This window comes from Solanum pennellii, chromosome 3 (assembly GCF_001406875.1).
Source record: "Solanum pennellii chromosome 3, SPENNV200".
Taxonomy (NCBI): domain Eukaryota; kingdom Viridiplantae; phylum Streptophyta; class Magnoliopsida; order Solanales; family Solanaceae; genus Solanum; species Solanum pennellii.
This window is the reverse complement of record NC_028639.1, coordinates 64,627,748-64,650,442: the sequence shown is the minus strand read 5'-3', so window position 1 is coordinate 64,650,442 and position 22,695 is coordinate 64,627,748. Positions and strand designations below refer to the sequence as shown.

At 35.6% G+C, this 22,695-nt stretch overlaps 2 protein-coding genes across 6 annotated transcripts; one reads left to right on the top strand and one right to left on the bottom strand.

The window, feature by feature from the left end:
- Positions 1–2,133: 2,133 nt before the first annotated feature.
- Positions 2,134–9,433, top strand: LOC107014162 (tubulin-folding cofactor B). 4 transcript variants are annotated; one of them, XR_003577547.1, is made up of 10 exons: positions 2,134–2,256; positions 2,368–2,498; positions 3,107–3,258; positions 3,428–3,546; positions 5,078–5,139; positions 5,787–5,831; positions 6,668–6,801; positions 6,887–7,072; positions 8,109–8,178; positions 8,766–9,433. XR_003577547.1 is itself a non-coding variant. In XM_015214017.2 (9 exons), the coding sequence occupies exons 2-9, from the start codon at positions 2,397–2,399 to the stop codon at positions 8,811–8,813; spliced, it is 732 nt and encodes a 243-aa protein (XP_015069503.1). In that variant the 5' UTR covers positions 2,134–2,256; positions 2,368–2,396; the 3' UTR covers positions 8,814–9,433. The 4 variants fall into 4 exon arrangements, 3 of the variants coding, with proteins under 3 accessions (XP_015069503.1, XP_027771672.1, XP_027771671.1); XM_015214017.2 differs by lacking the exon at positions 6,887–7,072; XM_027915870.1 differs by lacking the exons at positions 2,134–2,256; positions 6,887–7,072 and adding an exon at positions 2,674–2,812.
- A 270-nt stretch (positions 9,434–9,703) lies between these two features.
- On the bottom strand, positions 9,704–22,556 carry LOC107014161 (protein NRDE2 homolog). 2 transcript variants are annotated; one of them, XM_015214016.2, is made up of 10 exons: positions 21,869–22,556; positions 20,738–21,494; positions 18,658–19,279; positions 17,945–18,116; positions 16,426–16,786; positions 15,379–15,489; positions 14,698–15,058; positions 12,049–12,274; positions 10,479–10,700; positions 9,704–10,317 (listed from the first exon to the last, which is right to left on the bottom strand). In XM_015214016.2, exons 1-10 carry the CDS (start codon positions 22,423–22,425, stop codon positions 10,164–10,166), a joined length of 3,543 nt encoding a protein of 1,180 aa, XP_015069502.1. In that variant the 5' UTR covers positions 22,426–22,556; the 3' UTR covers positions 9,704–10,163. The 2 variants fall into 2 exon arrangements, with proteins under 2 accessions (XP_015069502.1, XP_015069501.1); XM_015214015.2 differs by having other exon boundaries at positions 14,698–15,061; positions 21,869–22,425.
- Positions 22,557–22,695: the final 139 nt, after the last annotated feature.

Below are 22,695 nucleotides of genomic sequence, written 5' to 3'. Positions count from 1 at the left end.
TATATATATATATATATATATATCTTAAAGATTTTCTTCACAATAACAACACTAACCTTAATAAGAAAAAAAATTTCGACCAAAAAATAAAGAATCAAGAACTTTGAATTCTACAAACTGTAAAAATGGAGTATGAAAAACTTTGAATTCTACAAACTGTAAAAATGGAGCAATGCGGATTGGTGAGTTTGAATAATTTTAATGAATAGACTTACTTATATATAGAATGAAATTGAATAACATCATAAAAGTAACGTGACTGAGACACGCCTTATATGCGTGATAGAAAAATGAGAAAAAGAGATCGAGAAAAAACAAAAAAAAGTGTGTATACCGTGTTGTGACAGACTAGAATCTTCTGAAAAATCAGGATGTAAAGTGTGAATAATAACTCTTCCACCTGTGTCACATGCATTGTCAAAATCCGTGTCTTCTTCAACAAGGGTATTTTTGAAAAAAAATTAAAAATGTTTTTTCGCTCCAATTTAATTAGTGTACAACTTTTCAAAAATATGGGTCCACTTAGCTACGTCGCTTAGTTTTAATTCATGTCCTTTAGTTATAACTTTATTACTTTAAATGTCGTTATTATTTGTGTAAATTTTTAATTACTTTGAGTAAAAAATTGATAGTTGATGAAAAAAATACTTCAATTATTCTCATGCGCCTTTCACGTTAGGTATTGAAAAAAAATGAGATCGATGATTATAAACCACTGATCTGAAATGTTTCGAGTTTGTCTACAATCTAGAGGAAGTAAATTAACAAAAAATTGCTCAACTTAGCTTAGTGAGAAAGGATGCTCAAATTTTCTTAGAACCGATTACAAAGGTGGCTTAGTTAATATAGCGGATAGTAGATCATAGATTGATTTAACTTGCCCCCGTCTTCTAAGTCAAGTTCTTCGCATCGAATTTGCCTACAACAATTTATATCTCATTTGTCATTTCTAAGTTACTACACAAAATGAGTTTATGCCGTTCATATCTGATAATGGGCGCATTTTCAAATTTAAATGATCCCCAAAGAAGGTAAAAAAATAGATTTTATCAATTTTCGTGTGTTATAATCCATGACGTTTTGGTGGTTTGGGAATCCTGCTTGTTTTTGGCTGAAACTTTTCATGGACGTGCGTTAAGATAATAAATGCATACCATTAGATGATAAACTAAGCTCATGTATGTATTATTAACTATTTTAACTTGCTGAGATGCTAAATATACTAGTATTCTCTTATATAAATTTTATAATATCATTTTATAATAAATTAAAATTTTAAAAATGTGCTATAAATTTATATGGGGCATTTGTGCCTTTGTAAAGCCACATTTATAGAAAAAACTTACCCGTTCCTGAGGTGTTCGTGTTCGATTTGGATCGGTTATTAATTAGAATTAAAACCAAATCAATTTAGTCAGTTTTTTAAATTTCTAAAATCAAACCAAACCAAACGAAAAAAATAACCATCGGTTTGGTTATTGTCGATTTAGTTCAGTTTTTTCGGTTTATTCGATTTGAAAGTAATGATTTTTTGCGGATGTACCTATCTCGATAGACACAAACACCAAGTATATGAACAATCTACAGAAAAACTAATGTCAATTCAGTTAAGCAATTAAGCAATATTAGAGTTATCATTACACGAACAAAATATTTCATTTAAAAGAAAGTGTGACTATTTTATGTGAAGTACAACATATAAAGACTAAAAGAGATTTTGATGGACTAGGATTTGAGATTGTTATATTTGGGCTAAACTGTTGGGCTTGAGAAAAAGGTAAAGTTAAATACTTGAATTAATTAAAATTTAACAAAATATTTTTAATTAAATTTATGAAGAATATTAAATAATTATAAAATTTATATATATATATATGATTTATCGATTTGATTCGCACATTTTTGTAGTTATTTTTTTAGTAAAATCAAAACAAAACCAAATAGTAGCGGTTTTCAAAATTTAAAAATCAAACCTAATCAAACTAAATCAAATATCTATTTTTTAAAATCAATTTGATTGTTAATCATAACCATGAACAACCCTAACCGTATCACATATTTACAACAAAATTTATTATTATTATTATGTGATTTAATAAAATAAAACACATGTAAATTAATTAAAACTGAAGCTCTCCCTCGAAAAGGAAAATAAAAATTAGTAGTCTCTACAAACTTGTAGTGCGGTCTCTCTCTGTCCATCGTCGGGTACTGTGGTCTGCAGACAGGGCTAAGCATTCCAACGGTGCGTTTCAGGTAACGATCGGACTTATGATGGTTTTTTTCTGATGCATATGGTTGGGTTAAGTTTTTTTTATTGTTTATCTTCGATCTGAGTTTTTTCATCACATTTTCCCCTCTCTATAGAAATTACCAGGGCTAAGTTTTGAAGGATAATGGCTTCTCAGTTACAGATTCAAGGCGATGAATCCGTACTTTTACGGGTTACTCACTCCAATATGAAGAGCTTTTCTCCAGAAATCCGTTTTTCTCTTCAGGTTAGGTTCATCTATATACAAGTTATCACTGCCAGTTGTGCAGGTTTTGCTGCTATTCTGATTCATCAATTTCTACTTCCTTATTTCAAACCATGTGTGTGAGCATTATCTGAAGAAGCATGATATGGTTGTTCTGAAAAATACTTTCAATAAGGATTCTTGGTTAATTGTGCAGAAGTACATGTAACAGAGTGTAAGACACTTCCCTATCATCTGAAAACAAGCCATAAACCTATTGTGTTCACATGCTCGACAAGTAACAAGGCTCATGAAGTGTAATTACAAGTAACCAGGTTCATGAATCCATAAACCAGGTCATATTTTAAAGTCATTATTACACCATAAGACAGAAATCTATTATTAGAACTTAAATTACAAATCTGCAGAGACATATGATTTGCTTTAGAACTGTTCTGAACTTCTCAATGAGTTGTTATTAATTAGACTTCCAAATGGATCTTTGATATTATAAAGGTAAATATTGAGAAACTCATCACGAAGTTGCTACTCAATTCATTTTGAATATACTTGGTTGAGAGAAAAGACCTTTCAGCAGTTGTAATGTCCACTGACTTGTGCATTACAGTCCAATTTCTATTTGTTTTCAGATGTCAGTGGAAGCCGTGAAAGATAAGCTTTGGAAAAAGTGTGGTACTTCAGTCAATTCGATGTCCTTAGAGCTATATGATGAAACTGGTGCTAAAATCTCAGTCCTAAGTGATAATACAAGACCACTTGGTTTTTATTCCCCACTGGATGGGTTAGTAAAACTCTTTTGGTCTGAGGGCTTATTACATTATAATTATCGTTTTCTGGATAACTAACTCTTTAAAGAAGATATAAGTATCATATCCTGTCTGCATATTGTGCAGAAAGAACTTGAACTAATATGGACATGTATTTTTGGATTAATCAGTCTGCCTTTGCAGTTATCGTCTGCATGTCATTGATCTTGATCCAGCGTCAGTGACCTCTGGAGGTTGGCTCGAGGACACATCACTTGTTGAGAAGTATACTATCTCTGAAGAGGCTTATGAGAAACTTGGAGGTAAATGTTGACAAGTTTCACTTGGCTATTTGTTTTACAAATGTATTTTCTAATTTGATTTCTCCTTAACTCGGATGCAATACCTCTTCAAGTCAGTTTACTCCCCTGGAAAATGGCTGGGGTCTGTTAGTGGACAATATGTTTTGACTCATCACAGAAGTCCCATCAGAGGGCAATTGTGTTTCGACCTAATATTTGAAAAACAACTCTGTGAGAATCAGAGCCTTTGGAAAACAGTCAATCTTCGCCCAAATTTCTTCAATTTCCTGCACCCGTGATCCTAAGATGAGGGTAGAACACTCTAATACTCTTTACATCAGTGGTTTTTCCTTTCCCCCACGTTACTCTTTTTTCCCTTTCATAAAAAAAAGTCAATGTGCACATCATAATTTTACATGAGAAGTTAGCAATCATGGTTTAAACGGGAAGGAGTGACATATTGCAACCAAGTGTATATATTATAGCAAGATTTTTTTGTCCAATCAGACATCTTTTACTTGCTATTAGGCTAGGATGCTAAGTGCGATCTAATTAATCACGTTTTAACCTACAGAAGATACTTTTCATTTTTGACTTGTTGACGTATCTCTTAAGTATCCAACTGCATGGTTCATGAAGTTAATTTGGTAGTGCTTTTTATCCATCGTCAGTTTGTGCACCTTTCAATTAAGGATGGGTGGATGACACTTGTTATATATAAGATGAAGAAGAGGAAGACAGCCCTCATTTTACTCTTCTATTTTTGTATGTACAAGACTTTGATTTTCATTTCCTTACTCTGCATTCTGACTCCTTTTTCCTCCAATCTCATCTTACATTTTATCCTTACTGATGCTCTTTGGAGATGCAACAGAGTAGCCGTGAGATTGTATCTTTTTCTTCCATTTGAAAGAGAAAGTACATCAAGTAACAATTTTGCCATTCCATATAGTATGTCTTTAATCATCAAATTATGCTTTTTTCATTGGAGGAAACAAAATGCTGCTATATGCTTGCAAATAATTTGTTTTCATGATCAAGTAAGAAATTCTTATAATGTGGAAATACTCCCATATATAAAACATACCCAAAAAGTACAGAATCAACACAATAATGTGGTTTCTACTGATTACCACCAAGCCCCAATCTTCAAAACAAACATGAATTTCATGGATGCAAAGTGCACCAGCAAGTAACTGAGAATAAAAGGTTTTATCTCTAACGTACAGTAGTATTTCTTATACCAGTTAAAAGCTCTGTTATTACTCTCTCACACAAGACCCACTGGATGGATACCAGGGTAATTTTTGATGTCCATCCTATGTATAGTCTTCCTTCTTCTAGAGGCCCATCTAGGCAGCTATGCAGCAACCTTCACTCGTAATCACCTACTAGCAAATATCTTAAATAGTATGATTCAACAAAGTTAAGCTGACTGCTGAAACATAAACTTAAGACGCTGTTTACACTTCCCTCTGTATTTATCTAGACTAGATAGTAATGATTTTTTCCTGGTGATGTTTGCGTTGACAAGTTTGTTGCGACTTTCTAGGTACTTTCAGAAAATTCAAGGAAACATTGCCGCTTAAGCAACCGCCTGGTCAAGAATCTAAAGTAAGTTTTTCTAGTAATATTCAAGTGTTAATAAAACATGAAGGTAAAATTCTTAAGACTTCTGCTCAAATTTAACACAACGTTGTGGACCTACCCTCTAATTTACTATGTCATTGCTTACTGCTTAGGATCTTAAATAGCTATGCTGTTCGAGAAAAATTTAACTTTATCTCCAGATTAACCCTACAATCCTATTATATTTTTCCAATAATACGTGGTGGAGAGTAATGTCACTAAGTTGCTAGATCATGCTGTACATATATTCCTGATGCGACAATATGAAATACCCTGTTTTATCTAATAAAAAGAAGAACTCTTCCTCCCAATCCATCCTCAGAGCAACCACTTTACTTGACAAGATCTAGCCTCGCAACCCTTCCACCACTTCATTCTTTCTCTCCCAGATATCCTGCGCTGCTGCTATCCACCTCTTCTGGCAAAAAGAGGGAGGATGCAATCCCCTCTTTCTCCGTTTCATTCTTCACTGGCACTAAAATATAGCTAGTTCCTCATATTGTTGCTTCTTTTGAGGAGAGATTTTTGGCACAGGATATCTCCCATCACTTAACTTTTTACTTCTTAATTTTATGCCACGATAGCTATATTTTGCACCTCTATTCATTTCCCCACTTGGCTTTGTCAAACAGATATCTGACAACAAATACAGGGAAGATCTTTGCGCAAATATTAAGGTTAGTTGATCTCCATCTTTATTGCAGTTCCCTTTCCAACTTCTTATTATGTCTGTTGCTTAATCATATTAAATAGTAAATACATCCTTGACCATACTTCAGTCTTCTCACATGAACCTTTTAACTATACAGTAATTGAGGATTACTGTACATTTATGTATACACTACCTCTTGCTGTAACAGAGAGTTTGTGCGCTGATAAACAAAATTAAATACTTAACTTAACTATATAGACAAATTAATTCCCTGTAGTCATACGACCTTTAAAACAATTTCGGACAATGTATTTTCCTACGATGAAAAGCTCCTCCAAAGTAAATTAGAAAAGATAAACAAGCTTGAAGATACATAATCTCTAGTAAGCTTCTCCTTTCATTTCTCAGTTGCCATTGCTGATACTTGATAGTAGGTTGTCAATATATTAATTTGTGTGACAACCTCTCACACATGTTACAAACTATTTGTAAGAGAAAAGTATACTAATTTGGTTTCAATGTTCCAAATGAGTGATACCAGCCAACTATGGCGGACTTTTGATTCTGTCATGATTTATATAAGGCGACAACCAACTGTCTTTTGAACCTACCCTTCAAAGTCTTAGGTCTCAATAAGCTTGAATAGGTGCTTTAATTGTTAAATTTGTTAAAATTTCTCCTTTTCCTTTCTGTTCTTTTCCCTTTTTCTTTTTTTGTAGTGATGGTGCAGGAGTTGTGTTCTTCTCAGTACTTGTTTCTTTATTTTTCTTTCAAGTTTAGTTTTCCTGGCCTAGAATAATAATAGTTTAGTGTTATTATTAACTTGTTTGAATACCATTTTTGTTTTCTTCATGAAAGCAGATAGGGGACAGATGTGAAGTTGAACCTGGAGAGAGAAGAGGCACGGTCAAATTTGTTGGTCAGGCAGAAACACTTGCACCTGGGTTTTGGGTTGGAGTTCAGTTTGATGAACCAGTAGGAAAACATGATGGCATGTACGTCAGTAACACAAACTTCTCATTTAAAATCTTAGTTTGAAGTAGCAATACATATATTCTAATAGCGCTTACCACTTACCAGCAGGAGAGTTTTTTCTTTGAGGAAGCATGTGCTATTCAGGTCTTTTTTGAATGACTTAGTTGCCACCCAGTGAAGGATCACATGGACTCCACTAAGGAGAGACCTTGTATTGGCTCGTTTGACCCAAACCTTGATTTATAAAATTTTGCCATGTCAAGATGTCCCACTTTGAACTGTAGAATATGTGTGAGCTAGCTCTTCACCGTTTGTGCTTTTTATAGTCAGAAATTAATTCTATTGCCCAAGTTTTAAATTTCTTGTAACATTTCCTTGATCCATGGTTCCTGTTTAATGTTTGGTGCTCTATTCATTTAGTAATTATAGTTACTACTTGTGTATCCAATGTATATTGATGATGACCTACAGTTTCAGTCCTTGCATTTACCAGCTTAACCTATTTTTAGTTGCATTAATTATTTTGGAGGTAATTTCAGATAATAAACTAGATACCTGTTCCTTCTTTTATGGCCAGACGCAATCTGGTGTTTGCTATCCTGTTCTCCAACTGCACCATATAGGTTTCTTCTTCTCCAGGTCTAACTAAATAGTTAATCAATTAACTGTACGCATTTGATGTTCCAAAATTGGTGAAATGTGACCGTCTCCTCTTCTTGTGGTGGTGGGGTGGGGTGGTGGGGATAGGGAGTAGGTAATGGTGCACTAGCTATTGTTATATGCATTCACCTAATTAATTAGAAAAAAAAAAGTGTTGTATTTGAACTATTGGGATGCTAGAGAATCTAGAGAAATGGAATAGCTCTATTGTTCCAAACAGGGTTATAAGTTAGAGTTACTGCCAAAGCATGGATGGTAGAAGCTCTATGTGAGATCATGTTACTAGATCTTGCTTCCACAAGGGGCCAGGATAAGTTTCATTTTATGAGAAGAAAATAATGTATCAAACGGAAAACTGGAATTTTGAAATATAGGACATGATTGATAGGTAACAAGGCATATGGAACTCACGTAATTCTGAGTAACAAATGATCTCTGCTCTGCTGCACTATACAGTACAATACTTGGCTAGAGGCTTCTGAAGGTCACTTGCTGCAGAGTCCTTTTTCCTAGAAATTTTTGCCTTGTGACAATTCTTTTTTTGACTCTGATTTCTTACTCCATACTTGCAATTTTACTTCTGAAGAAATGTTATATTTGAAAGACTGTCTCAAGGTGTCTATAGTAATTGCTACAGCTAAACCAAATTATTCTCATTTTTTCTCAGGGTTAAAGGGAAACGTTACTTTGACTGTCCTTCCCTTCATGGTGCAATGGTTCGACCAGACAAAGTAAAGGTTTGTACAAGTGGTATCTTTGTCATAATTCCAATGCCCTAATAAACTTGCCAGGTTTCATGCTTTGGGTTAAAATGAGACACAGTTGTACCCTTCCTAAGATGAATATATTCACGCTTATTACCTTAAAAAGTATAGTTTCTTGATTTAGGAGCATCCATGAATCATGATATGAGAATTTGGAGATGTGAAAGAGTGGTGAATAAACATTCAACTTCAGTGCGCTTTAAAAGATGTATAAAACAAGGAAGCTAGACTAGTCTGTTCAGGCAGGCACAGGCTGCTAAAGTCAAAAACGGGATGTAGCTCCTCTGATTATTAATAGATTAGGCAATAAACATTAACTAGGGTTTTGTGATTATGGGAGTTGCAGAACAGAGTGAGTATTTGACTTCAATCAATCTGAAGGCAAAAATTTTTGAAATTTCATTTTCATAAACTAGTCAAGAAATTAGAAATACTTACTGGAAAACGACTGCATCCCCTAATAAATGTTTAGGAATGAAAAGGTGAAGTCATTTAGGGTAGTGTTGTAAATTACGCTAAATCTGACCTTTTAACATGGACTCTTTATCTTTGTATTGCAGATTGGAGACTATCCAGAAAAAGATCCTTTTGAGGATGAGGAAATTTAAGTATATAGGATTGCCATCTGCTGTTCTTTGGGTTTTGATCTTTTAATAGATAGATAGGAGATGCATGTTTCAAATATTTAACTGAGCTCAAAAGATGGTCAAGCCTGTATTTGAAAGTCACAGAAATGACTGAAGATTTCACGTCGATGAAGAAACCTGAGTGAATTGAACATTTTCCCAGCAGTTGCCGACAAGTTGTTGCACTTGTCATGGGTGTATTTTGGTTGTATTTTAACGGTTGATCATTGTAATCAAGTTCCCAGATATACATTTATTTCAGCGATAGAAACTGGTTCCCACTGACTTTGAGGTCTGTGCGGTCCTGAAGCCAGATGAAACTAGAACGAACATTTAACCTCTCCAATCCCATGGTGTCTGGCAGAAAACCTCCCACTGTGACATAACATAACCTATCATATTATGCAACTCAAGATCAGCAAAGATCAATCAATCAATTCAAGATATTGAGGATTCAAGATTGGGGATAGGTAAGACTTGAATCGAAGAATATGTAACAATAGTTTTCCAAGTGTACATTTTACTACTGAAGTGTTTATCAAATGTACACCTATAAATACTGCTGTGGCTCCCTAGAGGAATAAAGGATGGGTTGGGTGTCTTTTTCACTGCATAACATAATAATAACCACATTGATGGCCTTCCGGTAGTGCCACTCGAGAAGTTCATGAGTCAACAGTTCTGAGGGAAAAAAACAAGGCAGTTCATTCAAACATTAAAGATCACTATCAAAAGGGGAGGTAAAGACAAACTGCATTTTGACAATAATAATGACGGTGTTCCTTCACAAACTGTTGAAAAAGAAGAGAAAAGGTGAAGGTACAAAATGCAACGTAGATACAATTACTGAGTGAAGGGAAAGGACAGATACGTTTCCTGTAATCCTCAGAGATAAAATTTCTCCTCTTTTTGCTCAATTCTTCTATTGTTGTAGAACATTGAAACATATCACCGAAGTGGAGCTAACACCACAACAATGTACTTAGCAAGTTACAAATGTACCACTATTAGCAACTGATTTAGTTTTGATGTGATAAAACCATTGCACAAAAGGCAGCACCAGGCTGTCATACAACTAATGGCACGAGTAATACACCGACAAAAATGTACATTTTTCTGTTTTCACCAAAGAGAAATCTTTCTTTCCACTCACAACTCAACAGTAACCAGCGTATACTAAGAGCAAAGGCATCACTTACAGCCTTATCCAAAATGAACCAAGACGAGGTGCTTCAAAGTTTCGCACTGAAAAAAGGCATGTGGCAGAATGTGAGTGTGTCATATGACGGGCATGTTACCCATCCGCAACTCAAGAAATCTTGATTTCATAACTTAAGATTCAACATCATCTTGCAGTAGTATTTCATAAATATCTGTCCTCAAATTGAGTTCTTTATCCCGCATTACTTCCTGGAGATCCGACAACTCTTTTGCTGTAAGAAAAGAACTTAACTTGATGAAGCCATCAAGCCAGAGCCGTTTTGACCTAAGCAAATTTTGAGCAACAGAAATGACGTTGTTAGAGAACACAGCAATAAATTAACTGATTGTTGAATCTGTCTGGGTCGCAAACTACCCTTTAATATTATGGTATTTTTAATCCTGCTTTAACTTCACTGTTACAGCACATTACAGACATATACTCACCACGGGCAAGCATGTATGGCTCGAAAGAAAGCTCTTCTAGCTGCAGAAGGGTTGCATGCTATGTCACTTTCATAAGCAATATACGAGCGCCAGACTAAAACTGAGTTGCGTAGCTTCTCATTCTCCAATGCCCTCTCAAAAAGTCTGCGTATTCTATGCTCTGTACCACCTCTGCTCATGTCAAATGATAATGCAAAGAGCCAAGCAACAAGCGAAGGTTTCCTGGAAGTTAAAGCAAAGGACACAAGAAACAGAGACTTAAATAATCTTTGAAAGATGGAAAACTATAAAGACAGCTTTAAACAGCTGCACGTCAGATATATATTGTTTCTGCATCCTCTTTCAAACGAATAGATTTCAAATGCAACCATGAGAGAGTCTATAATACCATCAAAAAGGTGTCATCCTATTTCTTTTATTTCATTTTTGACCTGACTGATTGGGGGTGGGGGATTGAAACTTAAATCTAATTGTCCATTATAAGCCTCTCTAAAAAGAAATAGGCAGAACACTTGACATTGGAGACCTTCTATAATACATGCTTGGCACAGCTTTTCATTTCCAAAAACCTGCCAAACAGACCAACTTCGCAAAAAGATCTTTTAAGAAGCACTCAGACATAAAAACACATATATTCTATGCATTTGAAAGCCAGATTGCAAACTTATCCGCCTAAAAAGTAGTACTCCCTCCGTTTCTATAAATTCCATTAATATGTTGTAGTTTGAACGGGCATGGAGTTCAAGAAAGACTTTTGGACTTGTGGTTTAACCATGTCATAACATTTGTGCGGCTAAAACAATTTATAACTTGAGGTCTCAAACACAACATATGAGTGAATATAAAAACTTGTCATTAAGGGTAAAACAAGAAGTTCAAATTAAATTATTTCCAAATTTAGAGAGGAGTCATTCTTTTCAAACGAACTAAAAAGGAAATAATGTCATTCTTTTTTGAAGAGAGGGAGTAACAAAATCAACTAAGTGAACTTGTTGAGAAGTCCTTAGAGCATCAATATTTCACATGGCCGACTACACCTAGTTTGAAATTGAGGATAGACTGATAGTGTTATTGAAATAAAGTATCAATATTTGCTTTGATAACTAGAAATCCCTGAAGGTACAGTGGTGCATGGTTCAAGACTCTATGGATGATGGGCCCAACTCTCTGCCCATCTCACTTAAATACCAGGATTTGTTTGTGGCAACATCGAACACGTGACGTGCGCCTAACCCACACATCAAGCACTACACTCTTACCACTAGAAGAAAGCCATAGGGGGGATCTGAATATTTCTAAATCTTACAAGCACCACCAGCAAACATAATTTCCTATTAAAGCATTTTGGGACCAAATTCCTTTTCAAACGTGAGTGTTCTTAATAATTAACTATAGACAACATAATGGTCTTACTAGCACATATAAAATTCCTATACCCTTTGAAGCTATTAAAACAACATTGAAGTAATAAAAATTAGCATAGTGATCAAAGTTAGCATATGTGAAAGATTTTTGACTGTGACTACTGTATGTCACAGAGAACTGGAGGAAAAGGTTTAGAAGGTCATACTTTTGGAATTTCTCATCAAAGATCCACCGTATCTTATTAGGTGACGCATAGAGATGGCCAATTTCGACTAACGCATTATAAAGATTTGGACTGCATGGATATATATCCAGTCCTGTCACTATATATTCCCATAATTTTGACACCTTCATTTCTTGATGATATCTGCAAAGCATCCTCATATAAAAGTTGAACAAATACTCCAAATGATGACTGTGCTGCCTCCTTTCTACAGTAAGGTCATTTCAGTAACCATCAATAAGGTGATAATATTCCATCAAAAAGAGATCTATCAGATTAAAGTACATAAATTACCAATTCATAACACAATTTCATTGGAAAAAGATTAACAAACAGCACATTGTCTACCTTATATGAAAACAAAAACAAATATAGAAATAGCATAGACTTCTATAATTTTTCAGAGTGAAGGTGTGGAGGAGAGGAATTCCAAATGTTGAAGCGTGCGACCATCTCATTTAAAAGCTTAAGTTGTTAGAGAAAACACACTTTTATTAGTTAATTATATTCCCAACACACCCTCTCACGAGCGGGCCTAATTCTTTTCCATGGATCAAGCACATGGCAATTCTTTTTGATATGGGCGGGGGGTGAGATTCGATACCAGGACCTCTACCGTGTTGAAATGTGTAAAAAAAACCTTAAGTTTTTCAGTTAGAGAGAGTACACTTTTATTAGTTCATTATATTCTCACCACCAAACTACAGAATGGTATGTACTATGTCCAACAAGGATAACTTAACTGATCTTACATGTATCTATGAGGATTTACACGTAGTTACTACTGCCAGTTCAAGTTTTAGTTTTTTGTAGTATTTACAAATAAATGAAGGAATAATTCAGATGTACCTCCCCTCTCATCAACTATCTAAACTCATCTACTGACATGGATATATACAACATGTTAAGTCATGAACTCTTTAGTATTACTGATGGAGTTTCAGCGCATTGAATATCAGGGGTGGATGTAGAGTGTAAATTATGGGTTTGTCTGAACCCAAGATCTCAGGTTTCCGGACCTTGTATATGTGTTAAATTTACACAAGTAGAAATAATTGATTTTGAACCCAGCAAATCAAATGAATTGTGGTAGAATTCTAAACTCAAAAATCAAACCTATAAAATTCAAATTTCAGACCGGCCATGTTGAGTATAGTCCTAACTCCTACTCTATTGAGACTAATCTGAATATATATGTAAATACTTCAAATAGTGGACTTGTATCCAACTAACATCTATACTGAAGACCTCTTATGCAAAACCAGATGAGAAAAATTCATTTGGTTCAAGACAAATATTACACCAGTGGCTTGAGAATCTAATTACAGATACTTTCCATGATCACAATGAGAAAGAAAACAGCCCCCTGATCTAAATAGCATACAAACCAAATCAAATTTTTCTTTTCCTTGGTTTCCACTTCTTCAGATACACAAATCAGACAAGTTAAATAAGATAGATTTAACTAGTTCTTTCTTTGATTAGGGAAAGAATTCTCCTGGAACTGTAAGTTGGAAAAAAAGAGAGTGCGAGTGTGAGTGTGTGTTAAAAGCAAGAGTGAGGCGAGGATTCAGTGCTTCTGGAGGTGATTAGATGCGAAGTGAATGAAGTGGTAGTTTCTGTCCGTGAAGCAAGGAAATGATGAAGTGGCTACTTAGTTAATTATTTATTTATTTATTTATTTTTTAAAAAAAACAATTTTTAGAGAAGGGCAACAAGAAGCAATATTCATAGTAATATACTATTATTCATTCAAGTGCCAATTACAAAAATATATTAACCATCATATGTGATATGACAAAATAATGGCACACAAAATGTTCAAGCATTAATACTATTCATGAAGGGGAGCAATGGGAAACAATATAGAAAACAAATATGGAGACATGAAGATCTAGAATCACAAAGAACGTAGTTCAGCCTTAATGTAACTTCACAGTTACCCTTAGTATCACTAAAGAACACAATTTACCATTGACATTCTTTAGGTAAGACCATTTCTTTTTAAGAAAAAATGAATTGTGCAATAGCTTTAGAGAGGCAGAACTGAGGGTATAAAAAAAATGCTCGAAAAATCAAATTAAAGAGAATTTAGTTCAACCTACACATAAACGTTATGATATGACTTATATTTTCCTTGTCAATTTCAACAACCTTAAAGCTAGTTTTGTGGAAAGGTAAAGAAACAACTCGAAAGTTCTAACACAACGAACAATATTTCTTCTCAATATTGCAAAAGACATCTTTTCTCAAAAAGATAATGAATATTTTCCGGTAATACGAATAAAAGGTTGAAACAATAAGACGTCCCCACTGTCTTCAGTAAGAGATAAGATGTATCTTCAATTTTTATGAAGACAACTAATTTTATCATACAAATACTTAAATAAGATACAAATGGAATTTCCAGCACTTCCATCTGCAGTAAGTAACAATTTATTCTCATAAAAATTGTTATTATTAAGTGAAGGGTAATTGCATTATAAAATAAAAGCTAAGGGACTACATCTCAATTCCAAGCAATCTTAAACCAACAAGCAAACATGTGCAGTTATCTACAGCAAGATCTGAAGGACACAAACTTTCTGGTTTAAAAAGGAGAAAATGGCGAGCATTGAAAAAGCTGAATACCAGGAAGCACCATTGTGAATGCTTGCTCTAAAATCTGAACACCTTCAGTCCATCCAATTGTTATTTCTTCAAATAAAGCAGCTGAACATATGAGAGCAACTGAATTATCATCAATTAAACCGCGCGTCCATGATGAACGTAGCATATTCACTTGTTCTTTGAATCCTTGGCGTGCTTTCAGCTGTTGCAGGCTTGAAGGTTTACATCTATACAGACTGTATTTTGTACCACTACCCAAGCAAGATAAAATATGCATAGCACGTAAAGACGATTCAGACGATCCGGAACCACCATGAATACCGTTTGAGACCTCCACTTCAGCGTACCAGAGATGTAAGAGAGATGCATTTGTCTGAACACCCTGCTAATTCAATAAAATAAAGTAATTTTTTTTTTGAAACTGGTAGTATTCAATAAAATATAGAAATATGACAACATCAAATGACAAAAACAATATATAGGAAGCTAAGGAAAATTTAACCAGCAAGAACTAAGACTAATAACCGACTGAGATTCCCTGAGAAAGTGTGGGCTAGGATAACCTTATTTCATAGTGAAGGAAATGGTGATTTGAGCATTAGAAGACTGCCTCTTACAGAACCACAGTGCAGGTTGAAAAGACACCTCTTCCAATGAAGGGATACCATGTCAATATCAAGTTAAATAGGAAATAGAATGTACCTGTGGAAGTCCATCAATAGAAGACAATGCCATGTCGAAAATCTTTCTAGCATGGTCAATATTTCCAAAAACTGCTTCCCGTCGTGCATAAACTCCACAAAGCAATACATCCTATAAGAACAAAAATGTAAAAGACAAACACGTAGCTTTCACCTAAACGCTTAAATCCAACAAAGACATCAGAAGCACAAAAAATATAATACAATTTACTGGCAACACAAACTTTTTTAAAAATAGAATTTTGTGGTGAACAGGGACAAATGAAAAGCAAAGGAACGAAAATGATAATCCTTGGGAGAGGCAGGGGCCAAGAGAGAGGATACAAATCAGTATCAAGTCTTTCACTTATCAGGCTATCACAATGTTACCAACTCTAAGCACCTAATAAAGCAGTAAGGTAAACTATCACATGAGATCCTGATCAATCTCCAACCTAAAGTTTAAAGGAATTGACAGAAGACCATAAAAATTACAGATGATTTACTGTCCAGCTTTAAAGAAAGAAAACAAAATGAAAGGGAGAAAAGCTGACACCTCAGTTAAACAAACAAGCACCTATTTAATGAGGACTTACGAGACCTCAATGAGCTGTTGTCACTAATGGGACCACTATTTGTGCATCAATGTTCTTGCACAACAATTTCATGCAACCACGGAGAGGGGTATGTTATGAGCAGAAGTTTTCTTGCTAGTGGAAGTAAGAGTAGCAAGGTTACAACCGCATATATATAAAATATAATCGGGGAAAGAAATTTTATTTCCTAGAAGTTTTGCGGTTGGGAAAGCCAGAACTCTTGTAAACGAGCTTGATAAAGGGTAGTGGTATAGACAGTCTCAGTACCACTAAAAGTGAGTCCTTCACAAGTGAGTTCCATTTCTTTATTGTTAAAATTACGTTAAAATTTATTTGCTAAGCAATTATTTTATTAAAAGTCATTGGCGATATGAAACATTGAAGACATGCACTCTAATATTTAAAAATCAAGTGAATTTACCACATACACAGAATGCTTGACCAGCAAGACATATAAAAGTTAAAAGATATACCTGACGGTTACTCTTCAAAAGGCTTTTTGCTAAAGTTCGACATGGTGTTACTGAACAGCTAGAAGTATTCATCACTGTATTTGATAGCTCCTCCGCAATAAGAACAGCTTCTTCCAAAATATGATTTTGGGGAAATATAGTGCAGCAAAGCAATGTAGCATTTCGAATAAATCTCATCATGCTAGTCCTCATAGAGATATCACCAGAGCTGCTAAGAACTTGTTCCAAACTTGTTTCAGTTTGGTTCCTTCCTTCCTTGGTTAAAACATTGTGCATTCTTCTTAGTTCATCAAAGAGAGAATCTGGAATTGCCTCCAAACTAAGGTACTTTTCAGCCCAACTTGAACTGTTCGTACAAGTCCTGCACGCATTAAAAGAAAGTAAGTTACATACAACTAATTATGTTCCTCTTGTTTCGTTTCTTCCCTGTGCTAGTTTACCAAGTACCTCCATGTGGCTTCCCTCAATTAATAGCATCCTTCGTCAATGAAAAAGAGCCACAGTAATACAGAGAAGCAAAATATCAAACAATATCTTTTGGAATAATAGAGAAACTAAAATATCAGACTCTGTGACTTACAACTAACCCTCAGCAACTTATGTATCTTTAATTATCAATGAAAAAATAATTCACTCTCAGCAACCAAGAAAAAAGGAAAACCTAATTGAATGTCACTGGGAAAAAACATTTTTTTAGCATCAAGTTTTTAGTGGATCCTTCTCCTAGTCATAGCTGGCTATCCTCTCGGAATCCTTGATTTCATATTGCAGACTGCAATTTGGAAACGATTATCAGAATGTGTATATTAAGAAACTTCCTATTCTCCATCTATGTTCCCTTTGCCTCTAAATGAAAATCGATTACTCCAGAGACTTATAGAGAGAGGAAAGAAACTAAACTTAAGCCTAAAAAGTCATAGAACTATCCAAAACCCATATTTCTGCATATAATGTCAACTTCAATAATGACTGCTTCCTTTCAAAACTGAAAAGGAGCAGGAGATTCTTGGTTTTGCCCAAAATACTGTGCTTTATATTCTTGAGGAAAACATTAACTATCCGGTATCCAATGCTAGAGAGTAAGATTTAAAACAGTTGGTACATAACAATTTACTGCTGCTTCCAGGAGGAAAAAGTGACATAAAAGGATGATCCTAGCTAGTTGAGCACAAGTGCCGAAAGTTCAGGCTCACCAAGTCGCAGCAAGCTCAAGACTTTGTCCAGGAACCAAGCTGAATCTAGATAGCATTATTCAACCATAATTGTAAATGTGACAGTTAAGCTTGGTTCTCAGAGTTAAAGATAAAATATGAGATCCTTCCAAAGTATGCTAGAAAAACACCACCCTTATCCAGATACATCCACACAGTAAATAGATATTCAACCATGAATTTTTCCAAAATGTACATGGACCTCTGCATTTCTTTAAGGGCAGCAATATGACATGTATGACTAATATCTAGTAAAATCAATGTGATCACTAGAGAAGTCAATATAATATTCAAGATAAGAAACGAACCATTGAGCCATCCTCCCACCATAAAAATCAATGAACTGGGATACCAGGGAAAAACGTGCTTCTTCAGAAATTATCGAGAACAGGTAGTCACTCAAATCTTCATATGCTATTACTCTCAAAAGCTGCTCATCACCCTCTGCATCAGCAGGATCCTCGCTATGAGAAATCCCAGCTGTTAAACATAAGTACTTCAGGAATTAGTTCACTATCTCAGAGGCTCAGACAACAGATGCTGATGCGAGAAGAGAAAAATGAGGTAGGCTGCAATTCATCACTTGAAAACACACTCAGTCCATTGATACTTAGATCAGTCAGTTCAAGATCTATACTTACTGAAATGCAACTGTACTATATCTTTCTATATTTGGTGTAAAGAGCAATGAATCGAGGAAGTAGAAGATCTTGTAGACTTGTTAGGAGCTCTGTAAATCTGTTTCTTTTAAGTTTTAATACTTTATGTTCTTTTTGGAAGGTCTCCAGCATTTAATCCTAAATGCTGAGGAAAACAACAGTAACTATTCTCAAAAAAAGATCAACCTTTGATATTTCTCTGTTCAGACAGTATCTTAGTTTGTTGATTTTCACTGAATTAGTCAATGATGGCCTCTCTTCATGCAATTCATTCACTTAATATTTCGTCCCAAAAAGTGCTTTTATACTTAATTAGGAAATGAAGGAGTGGAATAAAGAAGGGTAGGGAGAAAGAGGATTACTTTTAGCATGGACTGGCATCCACTCGTTAGAATCTCTTGCTACCTCTTCTTCAGACCACCTAGTCCAAGTTCTTGTGTCTTTAATCTCATAATTAGCTTCAGCAGTAGCATCAATTCCAAGCATTTTAAGCAAAGCTTCAGTATCATCTTTCTGCTCATCATCTTTCATTTCAGATTCCTCTTCTAACTCGTCAAGAGCACCATCAGTCTCTGTTATATTTTCTATAGCTTCATTCTTTTCTTTACTTTTAGATGACGGTTCTGACCAACCAGTCCAGCCACCCTTTTCAGAAGCATGTGAAGACTCCTCCCTCATAGCCCTTTGCCTCAGCTCTTCCTCTTTCTCTAGCCACTTTGACCAGCCGAGAGCACCATCTTCCCCAACCCTGGCACCATTACTGTTCCAGAAATGCTCAAATAATCTTTGCTTACTTTGCTCACTAAGAAGTAAAGAAGGGCAGAACAAGCTGTATTCAATCTGTGCCTGAAACAAGGCAGTAGCCAACTCTCTGTACCCAGCCTGCCACTCAAACCGACAGAGACTGAGAAATGTATCAACCAGACCAAGTTCAAGTCTTACAATAGCAGGATCCATAGAAGGCGAATTAGCACCTCCAGAAACCTGTATCCAACAAAGATATCTCCATCAGCAAATCAAAGGGTAACGAAGAAGATCAGGATGAATTTATTTGTCATTTATCTGAACTCTTGCATCGAAGCATGTGCTAACCTAAGATGAATTATTTAAAAGACTCTGCAAGATTTCACATACATAAAAACAAGAGAGAAGAATTACAACTGTTGCACCTCAGTGCCAAATCATAAAGCAATACAACTATTTCAAAAAAAATAAACTACTAGCATTTCAAAAAAAATCATAAAGCAATATAAAGAGAATGACATGCATAATTTAAAGGATTAGGGGAAAGATCTGCATACACCCACGACCCGCCTGTGGGATCACACTGGGCATGTTGTTGTCGTTGTTGTAGTTCTTAATAATTTCATCCAAGTTATGCAAATTGCTTTACAATTATTTACAAAATATAACAGTGGAAAGTTACAGCACAGATCCTCATGAGATCAATGCAAACTTCCATTTTTACGAGGTAGTGCTGCACCTATAGTAAGGTTTTCTCTTTAAAAATAATTAATCCAATACTCTGGTTATACATGACATGATTAAATCCAGTAATGATCATACAGTTTCACCCTTGAGCTATTCAAGGGCCTCACTTCGTCAGCTTCCTATTTAGAAATCTTTCACTATTGTCCAACTTCAGTGACCAATGATTAGGGAAGTTCTAGGAATGTATACGCCAATATTTCTTGAGCTAGTCCTTGCAAAGTTCCTCCTGGAGCTACTACCCACTACTTTCAGAATCCCTACCCTTCCCCAACAACTCCATGGAATTATCCTTCACAACAACTCCAATAGACCATCTCTCCACAGAGTCCAGAGAAGGTGCTCTCAGGACACAAATTCCCTTTCAAGAACCACTGCCAAGCACATATATTATTATGCAGTTTCCCATCACTCTACTGACACATAAGGCATAATCGGCTTTTATCATTTACACTGCGTAAGAATAAAAAACAATTCAGAAGCATCCAGCAGCTTCAAGGATCAAATTTCCAGAACAGTGTCAAACTGGAAATCTGTAGGTTCTAGTATAGTTAAAAGTCATCTGCTACTAAGAGTGATGCAGGATGCAAAGCGAGGGATTTCGCCTCATGGTTGAAGCCATGTGCGTCAAACAATGACGGGCAAAGTGATCCAAATGAGAAGCAGACGACTCTCAATCTCAATTCCGAGAGGTTGGGATGTGTCGGCATCATCGTATTTTGGTTGTTGAAATTGGTTATTTAATAGAAATAGTTAATTGTTGTACCAAATCAATATATGTTACGTTTAGGGTTCTGTAAATTGTGCGCTTCACTTCAAAGAAGCGTACGCTTTGCTTCAAACCTCATGGACATTGCCAGTTTCTGCGGTTTTTGCTTTTGAAAGCACTGTATGTTCAAATTAATATATATCTTATGCACAAAAAAGAAAGCATAGTATGTAAAAGATGAGAACCTGCCTATGCTGCTTAGTCCATGCACCAGATAAAGCTTGAATTGCATTTGCATACATTTTTCTCATTTCAGAAACCTTAAATCTTGAGAAGTCACCCTGAACAACCCGCAAAAATTCTCTCCACAATGTGCAACTACCTGAATTTTGGATAAGTATCTTCTCCCATCGGCTAATCAGGTCATCAATGCTATCTCTGCTCTGATAAGCACTCATAAGAGAGAGAAGCAGGTCCTCGCTGTCAGGGTTCAGTTCTGTAGCCTTCTCCAGAATACTAATCTTCTTTTCAAGTGTTTGCAAACGGGCACCTTTCTGTGGCTGCATACTTGCTACCTTATCTTGAAACTGTGCAAAAGCCAACCAAATTTGTTCATCATGTGGCCGTTCTCTTGTCATCTTGTTGAATTCCTTTGTTTTGCGATAGATCTCATCCTCCAGAGATTCCTCGACCACAGCATTTCCTGAAATAGCATCTCCTCTGATTCCTTCATCTGACTTAACTTCATCTGCCAATGAGACAAAATCAGCTGGAATATTCATCATTGGCTTGAGAGGAGTCAAAATTTTTAGACGCTTCAGGTTCTTATGGTGCTCAATTGCAGCATATGTCCCAGACCAATAGCGACCTCCAGACCTTAGTTTATCGTCCAACGCATCAATATCAATATCCCTTTCAAAATTTCTCTTATCATTCCGCCTATAGTTATTGAGCTCAGAGGTTTTCCTCAAATTATGAAGCTTGTAACGAGCAACATCCATTCTACAATACAACAGAAGATTCTACAGTTAATAAAGTAAAGTAAATCAACCTAAGAACTAACACAAATTACAGTGCCTCTGCAACTCATTCCTGTTTACTTGTTATACTTCTCCAAGAAATAAAAAAGGTGTAAAAGAATGCAATGTGTAACTTCCCAACATTTTCAAGTATCTTTATGTTCCCGCCACTAACCGCGGCAATCATTATCAACCTATGAGTTTCAATGCTGTGTAGTTTGTTTTAGATTTTCTTGACAGCTGACAAATCAAATCAGTAACAATGGAAAATCAAGCAAATTCCATCACGACTTATTTCTATTTACTTGTTCTACATAACAATAAGGAAGGAAAAAAAGAAAAAGGCATCAGGCGCACCTGTAGATACTACCAAAAGCTAAATTGTCTCGATCGCCACGAGAGTCAAAGTAATAGTCTTTAACATTAGCAGCAGCTGAAGAAGCCCAAGTTCGAACGTCAGGTTTTCTGGAAGCAGAAAGTGCATAGTCATAGAGTGGACGGTCATCACTCGATCGATGACTCTTCTTGCGCTTCTTTTTCCGCTTCTTCTTCTTGCAGTCTCTTCCATCATCATCAGAAGACGAGTGTCCCCGCTCCGACCCGGACGAGTGCAGCAATTCATACGGTGCACCCTCTCCTTTCTGATTTTTCTTCTCTACATCTTCTCCTTCGTCTTCCTCTAGATTCTCTTGAAACTGGACATTCCCGTAGTTCGTCATAACGGCGTCGTTTATCACGGAGATGTCGGTGGTGAAGCTGGAATTGCGAAGCCATTCAGGAACGGCGTCGTATGAAGTGGTGGGATTGGACGCTGAAGATATCTGCGCTTGAGGGAAAACGGGAAACAACGATGAATTTTTCGGTGCTTCTTCTTCAATTTCTTCCATGGCGATTTCTGTTTCCATCTTCTCCATTCCCTGGGCTTTAATCTAATTTACACTCTAATTTTCTCAAAAACTAATATATAAACCCCGTATTTTTTTAAAAAAAATGTCCAATGAAAGTCATCATATTACTGAAAATGTGCTGATAAACCCCAAAGTCCTGCGAGTAATGACGTAAATATTTATACTCATATGTTCATTCATGTTAAATGAATTATTTTCTTCCATTCAAATTGTATACCGTTATATTCATCGAAAATCGAGTTAACTTATCTTGGACTGCGACCATTTCAGTAATAT

Coding starts and splice junctions, on each gene's coding strand:
- LOC107014161 (XM_015214015.2), bottom strand. CDS start 22,425: ATGGAGAAGATGGAAACAGAAATCGCCATGGAAGAAATTGAAGAAGAA. Junction 19,280..20,737: donor GGACTAAGCAGCATAGGCAG/GTTCTCATCTTT, acceptor TGTTGGATACAG/GTTTCTGGAGGTGCTAATTC. Junction 18,117..18,657: donor GATGCCAGTCCATGCTAAAA/GTAATCCTCTTT, acceptor TATGTTTAACAG/CTGGGATTTCTCATAGCGAG.
- LOC107014162 (XM_015214017.2), top strand. CDS start 2,397: ATGGCTTCTCAGTTACAGATTCAAGGCGATGAATCCGTACTTTTACGG. Junction 5,140..5,786: donor CGCCTGGTCAAGAATCTAAA/GTAAGTTTTTCT, acceptor TTTGTCAAACAG/ATATCTGACAACAAATACAG. Junction 5,832..6,667: donor ATCTTTGCGCAAATATTAAG/GTTAGTTGATCT, acceptor TCATGAAAGCAG/ATAGGGGACAGATGTGAAGT.